At 47.7% G+C, this 16,442-nt stretch overlaps 1 protein-coding gene across 2 annotated transcripts in view; it reads left to right on the forward strand.

Moving 5' to 3' along the window:
* The window catches only part of GATA4 (GATA binding protein 4), a 50,004-nt gene extending 40,013 nt beyond the window's left edge, over positions 1-9,991 (forward strand). The window contains exons 2-6 of one of the 2 annotated variants that reach the window (XM_004579103.2): positions 199-368; positions 1,179-1,304; positions 5,705-5,792; positions 8,405-8,556; positions 9,573-9,991. In XM_004579103.2, the coding sequence (XP_004579160.2) occupies positions 199-368; positions 1,179-1,304; positions 5,705-5,792; positions 8,405-8,556; positions 9,573-9,755 (719 nt within the window). In that variant the 3' untranslated portion in view covers positions 9,756-9,991. The remainder of the gene's footprint in view (positions 1-198; positions 369-1,178; positions 1,305-5,704; positions 5,793-8,404; positions 8,557-9,572) is intronic. The other variant, XM_004579104.2, reaches the window with a different exon arrangement.
* Positions 9,992-16,442: the final 6,451 nt, after the last annotated feature.

The raw sequence follows: 16,442 nt of genomic DNA on the forward strand, positions 1-16,442 counted from the left end.
TCCCATTGCAGTCCATGGAACTGCTGCCCTGTGTGTTGGAGTGAGAGGAAGGGAGCGGCAAGCAACTCAAAGTGGTCCTTCTTTTTTCCTGTGGAAGGGGCCTTATTTCTGTGGTTTCCAAATGTTCAAACACAAGGTTGCTGGACATCGGCAAAGAGTTAATCCTCTGTGTCTTCCCCCCTCTCTTCTCTCATCCAGTAGATATGTTTGATGACTTCTCAGAAGGCAGAGAATGTGTCAACTGCGGGGCCATGTCCACTCCGCTGTGGAGGCGGGATGGGACGGGACACTACCTGTGCAATGCCTGTGGCCTCTACCACAAGATGAACGGCATCAACAGGCCCCTTATCAAGCCACAGCGCCGGCTGGTAAGCAGAGTCCTGTGCAGCGGGGCTCCTCTGCACCCCGCTCCTCCTGGTACCTAGCTCCAAGGCTCTCACCTTAGCTGGACAGCCTCTGCTTTTGAATTTGGGGACTTGAGGGTGTGGGTTGAGAGGCTGGGTAGGGGACTGGAAGTGAGTAATTTCTCCCACCTTTGGGTTTGGCATGAATTGCCAGGGTGTACTAAACCTTCAAGTTCAACCCCTCTGATATAGCGAAGTGAGAAGTGGGACTCAGAAAGCCAGTGAAGCTCCCCCACAGTCACAGCAACAGGGAGTCTCCCACATGCAGTCGGAACCCAGACTCATTGGCTCCCCAGCCAGTGTTGACTTGAAGGTCTTCTACATTCACAGTAGCCCCATGAGGAAGGTTGCTAAAATCCCAAGCCCAGAGGTTAAGCAATTTGCATTAGGTTCATTGACTAGAACTGAAATTTGGTTCTTGGTTCCATGCTCTTTTAAAAGGTAATTTAGTTTTGATCAGCATCACTGGCTTTCATGATATTAGATGGGAGATGGCGAGGGATAGAGGAGTCAAATAATACATCCCTTTCTTCAAATCCCAAGGTCCATTCTGCCTTGGAAGCCATGGGGATGTAGTGATTCCCATCCACACCTGCAGTCTATGTGAATTCCCACTCTGTCAGATGCTTCTCTGCCTACAGAGCTGCTTTTCTGCTGGCATAGCCTTTCTTCTGCCATGAAATGGCATGACTGGGCCTGGCTGGAGCCTGCCGCCTGTTCAGGGAGGCTGGCTCTGCAGAAGCAGCTTCCAAGGCTCTCCTCTCTGTGTTGCAGTCTGCTTCCCGCCGGGTGGGCCTCTCCTGTGCCAACTGCCAGACAACCACCACCACACTGTGGCGCCGCAATGCTGAGGGGGAGCCTGTCTGCAACGCCTGTGGCCTCTACATGAAGCTCCACGGTGTAAGTGAATGCCACCTCCTGGCACCCACCACAACCCCAACTGCCACCTGGCAGGTTGCCAGCTCTCTTTGCTGTCCCCAGTCCTCACTGGTCTGCCCTTGAGGCTCAAATCCATGTCACCCTCCCTAACGAAGACACAGACTTGGATGGTTTCTTAGTAAATTTACTGGTCCATCCATCTTTAATGTTGTATGAGTTTAATTCACATGTGGTTTGTTTCAGTGGATACAACAGCTTATTTAAGCATATTGACTGTGTCCACTTCCTACCTCACAACTGGTTCAATTAAAAATACTAAATGGGTCTGGCGCGGTAGCCTCGTGGCTGAAGTCCTCACCTTGCAAGCACCAGGATCCCATATGGACACCAGTTCTAGTGCCAGCAGCCCTGCTTCCCATCCAGCTCCCTGCTTGTGGCCTGGGAAAGCAGTCGGGGACGGCTCAAAGCCTTGGAACCCTCACCCATGTGGGAGACCCTGAAGAGGCCCTGGGCTCCTGGTTTCGGATCAGCATACCTCCGACCATTGTGGTCACTTGGAGTGAATCATCAGACTTAAGAGCTTCCTCTCTGACTCTTCTCCACTCTGTGTATCTAACTTTTCAATAAAAATAAATCTTTAAAAAAATACTAAATGGAAAACATCTTTGAAATAAGATTCTAGGCAATAATAAATATAGTAATATTTTTCTAGTAAAAAGTATTTTTTTATCTAGTAAATATTCTTTATTTAGTAAATATTTTTCTAGTAAAAAGTACTAGAAGTAATTAATAAAAAATAAATAAATAAATGAAGAAAATACAAGAAAATATCAGAGCTTTGTAAAATGAGCTATTTCTATAAAGCACTTGTTTAGTCAGTCTTTAAAATCTTGGATATAATCAAATCAGTTGTTTTGACAGTTGTTTCTGAAGTCATATTGTGCAAAACCAAGATGTCAGGGGAATGAGAAAACATTATAGAGCAATGCTAGTTTTGAGAAAAACAGAGATGATTGATGTGGAAAATTGATACCTAAAGATTTAGGGATATTTTTGCTCTTATTTATGACTTTCTGAATAGGCAATTTCATTAGTGCCCCTCTGCTTTAAATAAAACATTGTGTCAAACATAATGTTCTGAACAACTTCCCTCAGTGTGAAAAAGAAGTGTTCAAAGTTTCAGCACTTTTTATATTGTTTGAAATTATACTCTTTTCTTTGCAATTGATTTTTTTCATGTATTCATCTTGGCAACTTAACCTTCTTTTCTGTTGGTTCCTATTTACCTAGTAAGTATTGGAGCTTTTTATAAATAGACATTTGGAGATATAATAAAATAATGAATTAACAAAATTTCAAAAAAAAGTACTAGAAGAAAATGCAAGGAGTTTTTGGATAACCTTGGGTGTGGAAGGAGAACTTCTTAAGCAGGTTTTAAAAACATGTAAGCGGGGCCTGGCACTGTGGCCTAGCGGCTAAAGTCCTCGCCTTGAAAGCCCCGGGATCCCATATGGGCGCCGGTTCTAATCCCGGCAGCTCCACTTCCCATCCAACTCCCTGCCTATGGCCTGGGAAAGCAGTGGAGGATTGCCGAATGCATTGGGACCCTGCACCCGCGTGGGAGACCTGGAGGAAGTTCCTGGCTCCTGGCTTCAGTTTCAGATCGGCGCAGCTCAGATCGTTGTGGTCATTTGTGGAGTGAATCATCAGATGGAAGATCTTCTTCTCTGTCTCTCCTGCTATATATATATATATATATAGCAGGAGACTTTGCAATGAAAATAAATCTTTTAAAAAAATGTAAGCCATATAAGTTAGATAGATTTCTATAAACATTTAATGTTAGAGCATGGAAAGTTACAGCAAAAACTAAAAGCAAATGTCAGGAAAGGGTTATGTTTTCAGGAAACAAAGAGCTTTTGCAAAGCACATTACAGTCTGATTTGGAACAATCTCCATTATATAATATTTTATTGTTTAAATTTTGTTTTTTAATTTATGAAATTGAAAGGAAAAATAGGAGGGAGAGAGGGAAAGAGAGAGAGAAAGAGACAGACAGACTGAGCTCCCAACTGCTGGTTTACTCCCTAAAATGTGTATAAACAATATAGTGTGAGTATGGATTTGGGGAAATAAATATTTGAGTATCATTGATTTGTATGAAAGTTACTACATATTTTTTTCCCCAAGGAATTAACCTAGCAGTACTGACTAAGGTTAAACATGTACATGCTGGGGTTGGCATTTAGCCGGGAGGTTGAGATGCTGATGTCACATACTGGAGTGCTTGAGTTCAGTTTCTGGCCTGGCTCTTGAGTCCAGCTTCCTGTCAATGCAGACTCTGTGAGGCAGCAGTGGAGGCTCGAGCCTCTGGGTTCCCACCACTCACGAGGGAGAAGCAGACTGCACTCCCAGCTCCCAACTTCAGCCCAGCCCAGCTGTTGCAGGCATTTGGAAGAGTGAACCAAGGGGTTGTGACTTTCTTCATCTTTTTTTTTTTTTTTCTACTCAAATAAAAACCAAATAACAAATAATCACACAGAGGGGTTTTGTGTTTTTTTTTTTTTTTTAATAAATCAGCACTTTACAATTGGGTTACTCGTCTACAAAGAAACAAAGGAACCAGGACATGAATTATTTATTCCTGCAGTGCTTATAATGGCACAACTAGAAACAACTTTAGGGAACCATAAAGGAATGGTTAAATAAACTAAGGACTATCTCATAATGTGGAAAATTGGACAGAAATGGCTGGTGCTGGCTAGTTCAAAGCTAGGAGCCTGGAGCTTCTTGGTCTCCCCAGTGGGTGCAGGGGCCCAAGGACTTGGGCCATCTTTTGTTGCTTTCCCAGGCATATTAGTGGAGAGCTGAATCAGAAATGAAACAGACAAGACTCGAGTAGACACCCATGTGGGATACTCATACTGCAGGTGGAAGCTTAGCCTACTACACCATGGTGCCAGCCTTAAGAACTTCTTGTCTGTATATGACACTCCATGCAAGTGTATGCACACACCTGAGAACTCTCTAAACTGTAAGACTCCCTAATGAGATGCTAAATCCACTAGGCTGATGGGGATAAGATTGATGCTGATGGTGTCATTAACTTAATCTCAAATCTTGTCATGGTTTTTTGCTATGATGAGCCAAAAAAGATGTCTAAAAACGTAGTTGAGAATACACATCAAGAATATATATCTCTTTATGTAAAAAAAAGTGTATATGAGGATGTTTGCTAAATCACTTAAATGGAGAAAACAATTTTCAAGAGAAAAAATGATTAAAGGAAGTGTTGCTATTATTAGTAAGGAAATGGCAAGAGAAACTGGTAGGGAAACATACAGGTTATAACCTCAAAAAATAAAAGAAAAATCATGGTCCATCAATGCCACCTCTGGGTGTGTGTGTGTGTTTCCAAAAGAAATGCATGTTTGTACATCTGAGATCATAGCAGCATCATTCACAATATGCAAATGTCCACTGATGGATGGCTAAACACAATGTAATATGCACATTGGGAATATTGAATATTGTTCTGCATTAAAAAGGATGGGCATTCTAATATATGATACAACATAGTTGACCCTTGAGGACATTATGCTAAGTGAAATAAAGCAGTCACAAAAAGATACCAAAAGAGTCTGAGTGTAGTAATATGAGGGTTCCAGTCAAACCCATAGACAGTGCAAGGCAGTCGCCAGGGTCAGGAGAGGGAGGTCTGGGAGCTGTTGTTTAATGGACTCTGTGTTTGGGGTTAATCAGATGAAAGGAGTTCTGGGGAGGGATGCTGGTGATGGTTACAGAACAGTATGAGTGTGCTTAGCACTACTGAACAGTTTGCTCAAGCATGGCTTCGCACTTTTGTGAAAAGCTATACTAAAATGTATGGGAGCAAGCAAGAAGGCAGGTGTTTTGTGAGGTCAAGGTGGGCTTCTGGGGGTCACAGCTGCTTTTACAACAGTGTTCCTGCTGCCTGAAATGGGTGCATTCTATCTACTCACGTGTCACTTCCTCAGTGAAGCCTTCCTGTATTCACTCCAGGCCCCTTCCCACACAGGGACAGAGTTGATTATTTTCTCCCTTCTTTCCTGTACCACCTAATAGAGCCCTATTATTTCTAGTCATCTCTCTCTCTCACTGGACGATGAACTTTTAAATCTAATTGTCTACTTTTCCAAGGCCTAATAAAATGTCCATCATGTAGCCTAGATACTTAGTACATTGAGTTCTTTCTCAGCAATGGCGGCAGGATCCTGTGCCCCCAGTCTCAACCCAAGGTCTGTAGAGAGATGGCATGGGGAGGGATTGCACGGGTATTACCTTCCCTGCAGTGTATGTGTGCCTGTCCACCTGCTTAACTGGAATTGTGTGCAGATGATGTACAAATGGAAACCCTGACATATTGATTTATGACCCTCCAGGTCCCCAGGCCTCTTGCGATGCGGAAAGAGGGGATTCAAACTAGAAAACGAAAGCCCAAGAATCTGAATAAATCCAAGGCACCAGCAGGTGAGGAAAAGACCTGAATGTGATGACTGGGAACGTGCGTGAGCTGCAACACAGGCAGAGAAGTGTAATGATGATACCGCCCAGCCCCAGTGTTGCAGGTCAGAGCAGATAGCCCAGGAAGTGGCATCCCTGTGGTGTAGATTGGGGGAGCTCACCTTGTCGTCTGCTTGTTGCCCATCGCAGAGACTGCAGCAGGTGGACTGGCCCAGCCTGTAGGAAAGAGGAATGTTATTTACTCCCTCCTCTTCGGTATTCTATCACCCAGGAACTCAGTTGCTTTCTGTCTCCTTGGGCTAACTGGGCTCAAGGCGCCAGGATCTATTAATCATGCTCCCAGCAGACGGAGCTGTGGATCAATGCATAGCCAATATCAGGCTGTGTCTTGTGCTTTAGCAAGCCTCTGGACGAACACTACCTCAGTGATCTTACAGAATTGCTATGAGAATCAATTTATTACTCCCATTTTGTGTTTTACTCATTTTTGTTAAAGATGAATGAATTTTGGCCCAGTACAGTGGCTCATTGGCCTGATCCTCTGCTTTCCATGCTGGCATCCCATATGGGCACCAGTTCATACCCTGGCTGCCCCACTTCAAATCCAACTCCCTACCTGTGACCTGGAAAGGCAGCAGAGGATGGCTCAGGCCCTTGGGCCCCTGCACCCATGTGGAAGACCTGGACGAAGATCCTGGCTTCTGGCGTCAGATCAGCTCAGCTCTGGCCATTGAAGCCATTTGGGGAGTGAGCCAGCAGATGGAAGATCTTTCTCTTTGCCTCTCCTTTCTATAAATCTGATCTGCCTTTCCAATAAAAATAAATAAATCTTTAAAGAAGAAGAATGAGGGCTACCAACCCTACCAAGAGCATTCCCTATTCAGTATTGCTGCCAAATTCAAAACTCAACTGATCAATGCCATTGTTGCAGAGACAATCTGTTGACCTAATAGGAAGTTTATCTTTGAATCAAAGGCATGACAAAGTCAGGTACATGACCCACTGCTAAAACCAAGATGATGACCAGGGCCGTGCCTTTCTAGTCACCCAGGACTTGCTCCTTCTGGCAGGTTTGTTTCTAACAAGAACGTCCAGTGTCTGAAGCCTGAGGGCTTCCGCCTGTCTTGCTGCCTACAAGCACAGCAGGACCCCATTAGTAACCTGATTTCCTCACCCACAGATAGAGCCACAATTAGTGAGGGTGAATGACCCCTTCCCAACTCCAGGAAGCTAGATTTGATAGCAAACCTATTCAGAACAGACACAAAGTTCTTTGTAGTCTCTATTTATCCCAGTTACCATAGATGTTTACATTTTACTGTAGCAATAGTAATGTATGTAATTATGGGTACCCTGCTAGAAGTAGCCTATAACATACAGTATTTTGCATTTGCTCTTTGGTTTTTGCTCATGTGCTTGAGGGGGAGAGAGAGCATGCTTCCATCTGCCTTTTCACTCCCCAGATGCCCACAACTGTCTTAGCTGCCCCAAAGCAGGGAGCCAGGAACTCAGTCAAGATGACAAGAACCCAATTACTTAACTCCTCAAGTACTGATGCCAGCTCTGCATTATCAAAACTGGAGTGGAGCTAGAACTGGATTTTGAACCGAGACATTCTGGCATAGGATACAGGCTTTTTTTTTTTTTTTTTTTTTGAGATGTGTTGTTTATTTATTTGAAATATAGAATCAGAGAGAAACACAGAGTTCTTCTATCCACTGGTTCACTCCCCAAATGGCAGCAGTGGTGGGGATGGACTAATTTGAAGCCAGGAGCCAGGAACTTTGACTGGGGCTATTATGTGGGTATAAGAGCCCACGCACTCAGGCCATCCTTCACTGCTTTCCCAGGTGCATTAGCGGGGAGCTAGATTGGAAAGCAGAGCAGCTGGGATTTGAACCAGCACCCACATGAGATACTGACATTGCAGGTGGTGGCCGCTCCTACTATGCCAAGTACCGGCCCCCACAGGTATCTTAACTGCTAGGCTAAGCTCTCATTCCTATTTGTGCTTCTGTTGAATCCTCAAATACAAGACCTTAATGGTTTGGGATCTGGATGGGAAGAGAGTGAGCACAGCATTTGAATAAGTCTCCTTGGAATTCTGCCACCTCTGCCTCATTTTGAAAACTGTTACTCGGGCCCGGCGGCATGGCCTAGCGGCTAAAGTCCTCGCCTTGAAAGCCCCGGGATCCCATATGGGCGCCGGTTCTAATCCCGGCAGCTCCACTTCCCATCCAGCTCCCTGCTTGTGGCCTGGGAAAGCAGTCGAGGACGGCCCAATGCATTGGGACCCTGCACCCGCGTGGGAGACCCGGAAGAGGTTCCAGGTTCCCGGCATCAGATTGGCGCGCATCGGCCCGTTGCAGCTCACTTGGGGAGTGAATCATCGGACGGAAGATCTTCCTCTCTGTCTCCCCTCCTCTGTGTATATCTGGCTGTAATAAAATGAATAAATCTTTAAAAAAAAAAAAAAAGAAAGAAAGAAAACTGTTACTCCACTGGTATTGACCCCTACCTCACTCCCCAGTAAATGCAAAGAAGTCCTAGTTGTCACAAAGGGCAACCCGCCATCTGTCCCTGTCCTGATCTAACATCCTCACTCTGCTGTATTCCAGGTCCTGCAGGCAGTGAGAGCCTTCCTCCTACCAGCAGTGCTTCCAGCACCTCCAGCAATGCCACCAGCAGCAGCAGCAGTGAAGAGATGCGTCCCATCAAGACAGAGCCTGGGCTGTCATCTCACTATGGCCACAGCAGCTCCATGTCCCAGGTATGCCCATGGGTGAGGACAGGACTATGTGTGGGAAAACTGACTGCAGAGTCCCAGGTGCCCAGTGGCAAGCTGCCCTTGCTGAGCTACATAGGCAGGCCTCTGAGTTGGCTGGTGCCCTTGGGGCTCCTCCCAAGGCTGTTGGCAGGGGGTCATGGCTGGGTTTCAGCACAGCTCACCAAGTTTCGGTGATCTAGACACAGAACTGTGGCACAAAGGTGTTTGGTAGCTCCTGCGTACATGGCTTGTAGAGATAGGAAGGGAGTCCTGGGGCTGGCACCCACTCTGGAGGGGTGCGAAGGCCACACCCACCTGCGACCTGCTTGTGTTGGAATGAGGGGGTTGGGGGCAGACGGGGACCTCTCAAGACAATTTCATCTCTTTAGAACAGGGTTGTTGAACCCTGGCCTTGAAGGATTTTAACAGGTGAAGGAGAAGAAAGAGGATCTTCCTGGCTAGGGCACTGCAGGGCAAATGCACAGGGTGGGCTGTGTAAGTGGCAGTGGATAAGGAAGAAACAGGCAGGATGCTATTTCCATGATGCCCTCATCACATCCAGCAATGACACAGCTGTGCCCCTCTTAGGGGTGACACAATGGCATCGCTGCCTCCTGGCCTCCTTGGGTGTTAGGATACTCCAAGCTTCATCATGCACTCCCTTTTCTGGCCCCATTCCTGTGTCTTCTCTGCCGTTAACGCAAAAGACTGCATCCTAATGAGCTCTGGGGCACCTCATTGTCTGGGAACCAGGGATATAAGGAGCCTTCAGGGTGGGGAGGACACCTGCTGTTGGTGATGAGATTCAGGGCATGTCTCATGTAACTCCTGGAGCCTTCTGAGCAGCACAACCCTGGCCTAGTTGTGTCAAATGCAGCTGATGAGTTTCCAGATGGTAGGGATTAGGCACAAGTGAGAGGCTTGTCTGGGCCCCTGGCTCTGTCCCCCAGGGTTGGAATCCCCTCCTGACCCTGTAGAAGCCACTCTGCCTGTCTTACCATGTGCCTTCTGCCTTTCAGACGTTCTCAGTCAGCGCCATGTCTGGCCACGGGCCCTCCATCCACCCGGTCCTCTCGGCCCTGAAGCTGTCCCCCCAGGGCTATGCGTCTCCTGTCAGCCAGTCCCCACAGGCCAGCTCCAAGCAGGACTCTTGGAACAGCCTGGTCTTGGCTGACAGTCATGGGGACATCATCACTGCGTAATCACCCCCTCCTTCCCGCCTCAAAATCCCGCATGGACCTGGGACCTGGAGGCCAGCAGAGAGCAAGGCTCTGGGCTCCCCAGGGCTGGCCCCCGTGTCTGGGAATGACTCCAGAAGAACAACTGGGAAGAAACTTGAAGTCGACGATTCGGTTCGGGGATGTAGGTGCTGGATTTCCTCTGATGACTTTTCGAAGTGAGAGTGGGGGTGCTGGGAGGAACCCATACTCTGGGCCTGCCCTCCACCACAAGCACACTAAGTGTCTCCCATGGAGCTGGAGACTGCTTGCTTGTTCTCCACCCACCCCACCTCCCATGAGACAAGGGGTCTCTCCTGTTCACTGTGGTGACCTGTGGTGGTGGTTTCTCCACTGTGTTCCCAGCCCCAGAGCCCTGAGGGCAGCCAGAGGAGGCAGGGCCTGGAGTCCCTGTGCAACCTGAATGAAGGCACCTGTCTGACTTGGACTTGGAAGTGGCAGGCCCCTCCAGGCAGCCCTCTGCCCTTGCCCAACACTCCCCTGGAGGCCTGGCGCATCTCTGCATCCTCCCCTCCGTCCCCATACAAATCTGACTCCAAAAGCACAGGGTGCAACCCGGATGTTACTGAGTGCTTCCTGGGGAGACAGTGGAGCGGGCTGTGTCACCTGCCACCTGCCACAGCTTCATCAAATCACAGTGTGGCAGCACCCCCTCTCCCGAGTGCCTTGCCTTGCTGAAGGTTGCATCCTTCACTCCTTTTCTTCACTCCCAAGGCCTCTTAAATAAAACCCCTCCTGCTCTGAGTGATTCAGCTCTGCCTGCAGCCTGTACAGGTCTCTTCCCTTTGCAAAAACAGAGCTCGATAGTTGAGCCAAACAGCACACACCCACCCAGCGTCCTCCATCCACCCCGTTGCTCACACAGCTGTTCTGAGCCAGGACAAGAGGTTCTGCTGCTTCAGTTTGGCAAACATGCATGTGAGATCTCAGACCTTTTTGGAGATGGTGTCTGGTGGACAGCGTCCTGCGTGGAGGACAGGGGATTCTCCCGGGACCCTGACTCAGACAGTGGCGTGCATCCACAAGCACCTGGGGCCTGAAAGCTTTTCCCAGCAGAAACCGGGTATCCAAGAGACAAAGAGCAAAGATCTTGCAACGTAAACTAAGAGCCAACAAACAGCAAAACAAAGCTCTCGGAAAGAAAGGACAGAGGGAAGAAGTGGCTGGGGACCATGTGGGACAGCTCTGTGCTGTTCCGGAGTTGGCCTTCTCCACACACTGGTTCCCAGAAAGACTGCTCTGTCCTTGTTCTCATTGTCAGCAGCGCTGAAGCAGACTGTGGTGTTACTACGTCCTACCCCACCCACCCACCCCAATCCTATTGGCTGTAGCAGAGAAGACCTTTTAAACCGAGAATCTGCTTTAATCATCATTTACATTGTTTTCTTCCTGAAGGCCACCCTCTTGTTCCTTCCTGACCCCATGAAACCTCTTAACATTGTCTTAAGGTGAAATGGCTGTAAAATCAGTATTTAACTAATAAATTTATCTGTATTCCTCTTTGTCTGCTCCTCCCTCAGGTGCAAATGCTGTTGTCCACAGACCCATTCGTGGGCTTCTTTAGAAGTCCATTTCCACCGTGTCCCCTTTGGCAGCCGGCCAGGACTTCCTCTGTGGGAGCATGGGCAACAGCACGCTACTGCCAAACCCTGACAGTGACCAACAGGGGACTCTGGGCAGGTCACCCTGGGGCTTTAGGAGTAGGTTGGCCTGACCATTTACTAAGGTTCCTTGAGGTCCAACAGATGTTGCTGAACAAGTAGGGCAGTTTTAGAGCTCCCCTCCAGACAGGGTGGTGGGTAGGGGTTGGAGAATGAGGCTTCATTCAACAGAGAATAAATGAATTCATTGCCAGGCCCACCCAATTCAAGATGTGTGTTGGCGAGGAGCCCTGAGCAACCCTTGTTGCTTTTCCTTTATGGTTGGGCCCCAAACAGAGGCAGATGCTGCTGCACCCCAGAGAGAGAGGAGACTGCAACTTTCTCTCTGTGGTTCATTTTTGTCTTCACCTTCCTAGGAGACAGAATTGCTCAGTTGCTTCAATTTAACTGTATGTGGAGAGGGTGAGCAAGAGTCCCCTTTGATTGATGAAACCATCTTACCACTTCTCCTTATGTAATGACTGTCAGAACAAAGTAATAGCAATATCAGCAGACTGGACTCAACTCTTCTTAGCACGTGTCCTTCCCACAAAACTGTGCTGTTTGCCATCCATGCCCACCAGACTTGGTGTTGCTTCCTTTAGTCAAGCGTATCCAGAGAAGATCAAGTTGCCACCAAATAGGATATAATAGAAGATGGTTGGGAAGTGGCTGAGGGAAAACTGGGCATGGGAGTAGCTGCTCAAGCTCCTTAGAATAAGTGATGGTGGACCCGGCGGCATGGCCTAGTGGCCAAAGTCCTCGCCTTGAATACACTGGGATCCCATATGGGCGCTGGTTCTAATCCCGGCAGCCCCACTTCCCATCCAGCTCCCAGCCTGTGGCCTGGGAAAGCAGTCAAGGATGAAAGGAAAGCCTTGGGACCCTGTACCTGCATGGGAGACCTGGAGGAAGTTCCTGGCTCCTGACTTTGGATTGGCGCAGCACCGGCCATTGTGGTCACTTGGGGAGTGAAACATCGGATGGAAGATCTTCCTCTCTGTCCCTTCTCCTTTCTGTAGATCTGACTTTGCAATAAAAATAAATCTTTTTAAAAAATAATAGATTCTTTAAAAAGAATAGGTGATGGTCTAGTGGAGCGAGTGACGTTGCGTTGAGTGCATGGCTGTGTGTACGATCTCTCCCATTCCCGTACAGTCATGCCTTTGGCTTTAACAAAGTCACTGAATACCAGGTGCAGTCATGTAGCAGTGGAGAGAATTACTCTTCAGTAGTTGACTAGTGGTCACCTTTAAAGGGGTAATCTGCAGGAGCAGACTGAGTTAAGCTTGATGTGGGTTGGAAATAAATGCAAATTAGGTTGATATCCATCTACCCTATCCCGAAGGGTGCAGGGGTGGAGAGTATGTGGATGAACTCCCACCCCAGCACGCCCAGAACTTGCTTTCCTGACTTGAACACTGAGTGTGTGGGACACAGCCCCTGGGGAAGCTGCTGCTAGAGTAGGTGAATGTGTCGCTTTGAGCTAGTTGGTTTTTGGATTGGAAACTACTCTTCAGGATGCAGATCCTTGCAGTGCTTGAAGCTGGAACACAGCTGTGTGTCATGCCACAACCACAGACCAGCCTTGGAGCTTCCAGGTATAGTTCTAGAAGTGGTTTCTCCAGGAATCTGGCTACCTTTGGTCTGCCACCCAACACAGCTGTGCTCCGTTACTGAGGCCCTGGCTTCGGAACCCCAAGTGATCCCCCAGGATTGTGGGGCTGCCTCAGAAGTCCTGGCTTCCACTGACTTACACAGTTCTCCAGAGAGCTGCAGCAGTGGCATTTGTAAAAAGACTGATAACAAGCAAAAACAAAATAAAGCCAAAAGGACATTAAAACAGACTTGTTTTCTTCAAAGTCCAGGTTTTTGTTTGTTTGTTTTGTCATTTCTTCTGTTCGTCTTCATTGCTAGCTCACTCTGGTGAACACCTGGGAAATCGTGGGCTTGATTTTCTGTGTGTGTGTGTTATTCTTAAAGTTGATTTATCTGAAAGGCAAAGTTAACAGAGTGAGAGATACAGACAAAAAGAGATCTTTCATCCACAGGTTCACTCCCCAAATGGCTGGGCTGTGCTAGGTCAAAACTAGGATCTTGGAGCTTCTTCCAGGTCTCCCACATGAGTATCTAGTCCCAAGCAAGTGAGCAACCTCCCGCGGCTTTCCCAGGTATGTTAGCAGGGAGCAACTGGAGAGTTTGAACTGACATCCATGTGGGATGCAAGTATCACAGGCGGCAGCCTAACCTGCAGCAGCACAGTGCCAGCCCCCAAGGTTTTGGGGTCTCTCCTTTGCCCATCCCCAACACCACCACTGGAGTTATACAGATTTCTAACTTGATTTCTGTGTGAGAACCTGTTGAAGAACAGTTTGTGCGCTCTGAGGAATTCCAGCAAGCACAGCTTTGTGGGGAATGTTCCCAAGTCCTAAGCTGCAACCCCAAAGAGGCAACATTGCATGCTTTTGTTCAGTGTGTCTTCTCAAACCTATCCAATGCTCTTGGCATTGTCTCATGATGCACCTGTGCTGGGTAGGCATAAGAGAGCTGTAGGTCATTAAGTGGAACAGCTCCAAGGTTTCTTATAGGGTCCTGCATAGAGAATGCTTGCAGTCATGGCAGCATTTTGGGACTGTGTGTGTGTGTGTGTGTGTGTGTGTGTTAACGTTTGGGAGCCACAGATCTCTGTGAAAATGTACAAAAGTTCTGCCTACTTTCCCCGGAGAAATATACAACACTTGAGATTTTGTGCAGCATATATCATTTTAGAGGATTTTATGAACTCTAGATAGCCTTCACACACCCCATGTTAAAAACCCGTGCTCAGAGGATTTGGTGTAGTACAAAGACCAGTTAACTTCATCTAGACTGGCTGGTGCTTGGTGAAGAGTGAATCCTCTGTTTCGGCTATGAAGTAAAGCAATCAAATAGTTTCAGAACTGCAGTCTAGGCCCCTGGGGTTGCTCTGAGCTCTGAGGAGGTGCTGCAGTCCAAAATCCAGAACACTGCTGTGAGAAAAGAAGCCAAGAATGGGGGAGGAGCTAGGAGGATCCGGGTGGAGGCCTGAGTGTCTCAAACCTCGGGCAGCCATGCTGCCCGGGGTGCTCGGGTGCCCCGCCACGAGTCCAGCCTATCACAGCCAGGCTTACCACCACGTACGTACGTACATGGGGTGAGCGGCTCGCGGGCAGCCAGTGCGCCATTTGGCGCCAGGCTGCGCCTGCTGGTCGCCCGGCCAGGAAATTCTGGAATTTGATTCCTTTGATATGCTACAGGAGTCACTCCATGCTGAACCCACAGTTCTCTGAGAATGTGTATTAGTCCTTAAGATTCTCAATGGCAGTAAATCTTCCTCTGAAGAACCTGTAGTCACTTTATAGTGCAGATTACCAACACCAGTCCCTTCAAAAGCAAAATTCGGGCTTGTCCAGCAAGATACCCCATTCTGGACAAGTGGGATGCTGACTCTGTATGGTGTGAGCTTTTAATTAGGGAATCTCAACGGAACTTGAGCTGTGGTTATGCATCAAGGTGAAGGAACTCACCATGGGGGAGGGGTATGGGGTGAAGGGGGGAGAATCCCAGTACCTATGAAATTGTGTCATGTAATACAATGTAATTAATGAATAAATGAATAGAAAAAAAAAAGAAGCCAAGAATGACATAAAAAGCTGGACTCATTTTTCTCCATCTTTAAGGGGGTCTCAGGAACCAAGTGGCCAGAACTCTTTTATTTTGCTGTGGAGGGAATTTGGCCAAACCTCAGGACAGATATGGGGCAAAGTACCTGTGTTCACCACCTGCCCTTACTGGGAAAGTCCTGAATGATGCAAGAACCACTGGCAGTTAGCACAACAGCCATGTGGGGGCGCCCGTGTGCTCTCCTGCATACCATGTTTTCAAGCTATCTGAGGTCACTTCAAATTCTTAGAGCACTATTGCATGCCAGACACCACTTGGAGATTTATATAGCCACAGAATAAAACTTACATATTCCCACAGTCACATTCTGCACACCTGTAAGATTGGATCCGTGCATTAAAAAAAAAGATTTATTTACTTATTTGAAAGGCAGTTAAAAAGAGAAAAGCAGAGACAGTGAGAGAAATGTTCCATTTACTAATTTACTCCCCAAATGGTTGGCACAGCGCTAGAGCTGGTACTAGACCAGACCACAGCAAGGGAGCAAAAACTTCATCCAGGTCTCCCACATGGATGCAGAGTCCAAAGCACCTGGATCATCTTCTGCTCCTGTTCAAGGCAATTACCAGAAAACTAGATCCTAAGTGAAACAGCAAAGAATTGAACTAGCCAGCATTGCAGGTAGCACCTTAATTGGCTATGCCAATATACTGGCCTTGAGGTCCATGCATGGCAAGTCACTCTTGGAGGTTACAGAAAGAGATCTTCCATCCATTGATTTACTCCAGGATGGGCCAGGCCATCTTGGAAGTCAGTCTAGGTTACCTACATGGGTGAGTGGCTGGAATGCATATATTTGAACCATCACCTGCTGCCTCCCAGGATAGGCATCAGCAGGAAGCTGGAACCAGAAGCAGAGTGGGAGCTGAACCCAGACACTTTGATAAGGGGTGCAGGTATCCCAAGTGACATGTTAATCGATGCGCCGGATCGTCTACCCATACTGCCTCAGCAGGGCAGACACAATGAGGCAATACATCTAAAGACCTTACAATTGTGTCTTGCAGATAGTATTGCTCAAGGAACAATAGCTATACTTAACATGATGGGTCCAGGATGTGTATTCTTCGGGACTGTCAACTGCCTAGCCCTTGGCCCCTGAAGAGACCAAGCATGTGCATGATCTTGTGAGGCAAGGATTGTGGCCATGGTTTCCCTCCCAATGCAGCCACAAGCCACAAAGGAGGCAGGGGCTCCAGAAACCACCTTCTGGGGGTGTCTGACTCTACCACAGGAGGCATCCTGTGGAGGGGATGTTACCCTTCAGAACAGGCCAAATACCCAAAATGGGAGGCCTGCTCCCCAAATC

The sequence above is a fragment of the Ochotona princeps genome, chromosome 11, assembly GCF_030435755.1.
Source record: "Ochotona princeps isolate mOchPri1 chromosome 11, mOchPri1.hap1, whole genome shotgun sequence".
Lineage (NCBI taxonomy): Eukaryota > Metazoa > Chordata > Mammalia > Lagomorpha > Ochotonidae > Ochotona > Ochotona princeps.